We start from the raw sequence: 2,453 nt of genomic DNA on the forward strand, positions 1-2,453 counted from the left end.
CGCCGTTGTCGTAGTCCTCTTCCTCCTTCTTTCTTTTTTTTCCCTTCCTCCTCATCCTTCACCTCCACTTTATCTTTATCTTCTTTCACCGTCGTCTTCGGTCTCTTCCTCTTCCTTTTTTTTTACACTCTCCTCTATTTCCATTCATTCTTCTCCTCCTCGTCCTCGTCCACCTTTACCTCACCATCGTATTCGTCGTCGTACTGCTCCTCTTCCTCCGTCTCATCCTTCATATCGTCTTTTCCCTCCTCCTCCTCCTCTTTCGTCGTCTTCCTCCTCATCTTCCTTATCGTCGTTCTTCTCATCTTCCTCCTCCGCTTTGCCGTCGCCGTTGTCCTCTCCTCCTAGTCCTCCTTCGCCTCGCCGTCATCGTCGTACTCCTGCTGGTCCTCCTCGTCGTCGTCGTAGTTGTCGCCCTCTTCCTCCTCCTCCGTCGTAGTTGTCGTCCTCTTCCTCCTCCTCCGTCGTAGTTGTCGTCCTCTTCCTCCTCCTCCGTCGTAGTTGTCGTTCTCTTCCTCCTCCTCCGTCGTAGTTGTCGTTCTCTTCCTCCTCCTCGTCGTCGTAGTTGTCGTTCTCTTCCTCTTCCTCGTCGTAGTTGTCGTCCTCTTCCTCCTCCTCGTCGTCGTAGTTGTCGTCCTCTTCCTCCTCCTCCGTCGTAGTTGTCGTCCTCTTCCTCCTCCTCCGTCGTAGTTGTCGTCCTCTTCCTCCTCCTCCGTCGTAGTTGTCGTCCTCTTCCTCCTCCTCCGTCGTAGTTGTCGTTCTCTCCCTCTTCCTCGTCGTAGTTGTCGTCCTCTTCCTCCTCCTCCGTCGTACTTGTCCTCTTCCTCCTCCTCGTCCTCAATACTCTCGAAGCGGTGGCGTCGTGCCTTCGAGCACTTACTTCTTGGTTATGAGCGAGCATTGTACGTGGGGGAGGGGGGGGCGAGGTGGTGCGATGGGGGGCAGAGGACGGGGAGTGGGAGACGGAGGGAGAGGGATGGGAGAGGGATGGGAGAAGGAGGGAGAGGGAGGAGGAGGGAAGGAGAGGGATGGGAGAGGGAGGGAGAGGGAGGAGGGGGGAAGGAGAGGGATGGGAGAGGGAAGGAGAGGGTTGGAACGGAGAGAGGTGAAAGGGGGATGAAAAGAGGAGGGACGGGGGGAAAGGGAGCAATGGGCCGGGGGAGAGAGAGAGAGGGAGGGGAGGGAGAGGGATGGGAGAGGGAGGGAGGGAGAAGGAGAGGGAAAGAGAGGGAGGGAGAGGTAGGGAGAGGGAAGGTTTGGGAGGGAGAGAGGTGAAAGGGGGATGAAGAGAGGAGGGAAGGGGGGAAAGGGAGCAATGGGCCGGGGGAGAGAGAGAGAGGGAGGGAGGGAGAGGGATGGGAGAGGGAGGGAGGGAGAAGGAGAGGGAAAGAGAGGGAGGGAGAGGTAGGGAGAGGGAAGGTTTGGGAGGGAGAGAGGTGAAAGGGGGATGAAAAGAGGAGGAACGGGGGGAAAGGGAGCAAAGGGCCGGGGGAGAGAGAGAGGGAGGGAGGGAGAAGGAGGGAGAGGGAAGGATTGGGAGGGAATGGGATGGGACGGAAAAAGGTGAAAGGGGGATGAAAAGAGGAGGGACGAGAAGGGAGCAAAGGGCCGGAGGAGAGAGAGGGATTGAACTAGGGGGAAAGGAGGGGGTATTGGATGACGGAGGAGGGAAAGGAAGGGAAGGGGGGAGGGGTAGAGTCATAACGGTGACGTAAAGGATAAAATATATCGCGTTGGACGTTAGGCTCTCCTTTTCAACTTGTTCTTGCTGCCCAGGGCGTTGTCTCGTTTTTACATTTTTATTTTTGCGCATTATTTATGTATGCCACATTGATTATGCTTATCGGGTTGTCTCCATCTCTCTCTCTCTCTATGTGTGTGTGTGTGTGACGATGTATGTATGTCAAACAGTCATTCCTCATTTTTTTCTCGCTCCCTTTCTCTACATCGTCTCACTTCTTTCCCAGTCATTTCTACCTCCCATCCTCCACCCGCCCCCCCCCCCCCCTCTCTCTCTCTCTCTCTCTCTCTCTCTCTCTCTCTCTCTCTCTCTCTCTCTCTCTCTCTCTCTCTCTCTCTCTCTCTCTCTCTCTCTCTATCTATCTATCTATCTATCTATCTATCTATCTATCTATCTATCTCCTTAGAATCTCCTGTAATTTCATACCACATAATATGTATTTCATCTCCGTGACATTTAACTTCCCTCATATTAGATAGCTTGTCGCAAATCATTCACTTTAAGAAGAGAGAGGAATTATTGATGATGATGATGATAGTGATGATGATGATGATGACGATGGTGATGATGATAGAATATTCATTGTCATGACAGCAAAGTCAAAAAGGATGGTAGTGACAATGCTAATGATATCCAAATTCATAAAATCAAAGATAATATTTAATGACAATGAAAGTGATCATTGATGATAATGACAGCTAACATTTCCCTT

General features: G+C 52.1%; 1 protein-coding gene across 1 annotated transcript in view; it reads right to left on the reverse strand.

Annotated features, from left to right (window-relative positions):
• Positions 1 to 233, reverse strand: part of LOC138862564 (calcium-activated chloride channel regulator 1-like) — an 18,838-nt gene extending 18,605 nt beyond the window's left edge. The window contains exon 1 of the mRNA XM_070124975.1: positions 180 to 233. Coding sequence (XP_069981076.1) covers positions 180 to 233 — 54 coding nt within the window. The remainder of the gene's footprint in view (positions 1 to 179) is intronic.
• Positions 234 to 2,453: the final 2,220 nt, after the last annotated feature.

The sequence above is a fragment of the Penaeus vannamei genome, chromosome 9, assembly GCF_042767895.1.
Source record: "Penaeus vannamei isolate JL-2024 chromosome 9, ASM4276789v1, whole genome shotgun sequence".
Classification (NCBI taxonomy): domain Eukaryota; kingdom Metazoa; phylum Arthropoda; class Malacostraca; order Decapoda; family Penaeidae; genus Penaeus; species Penaeus vannamei.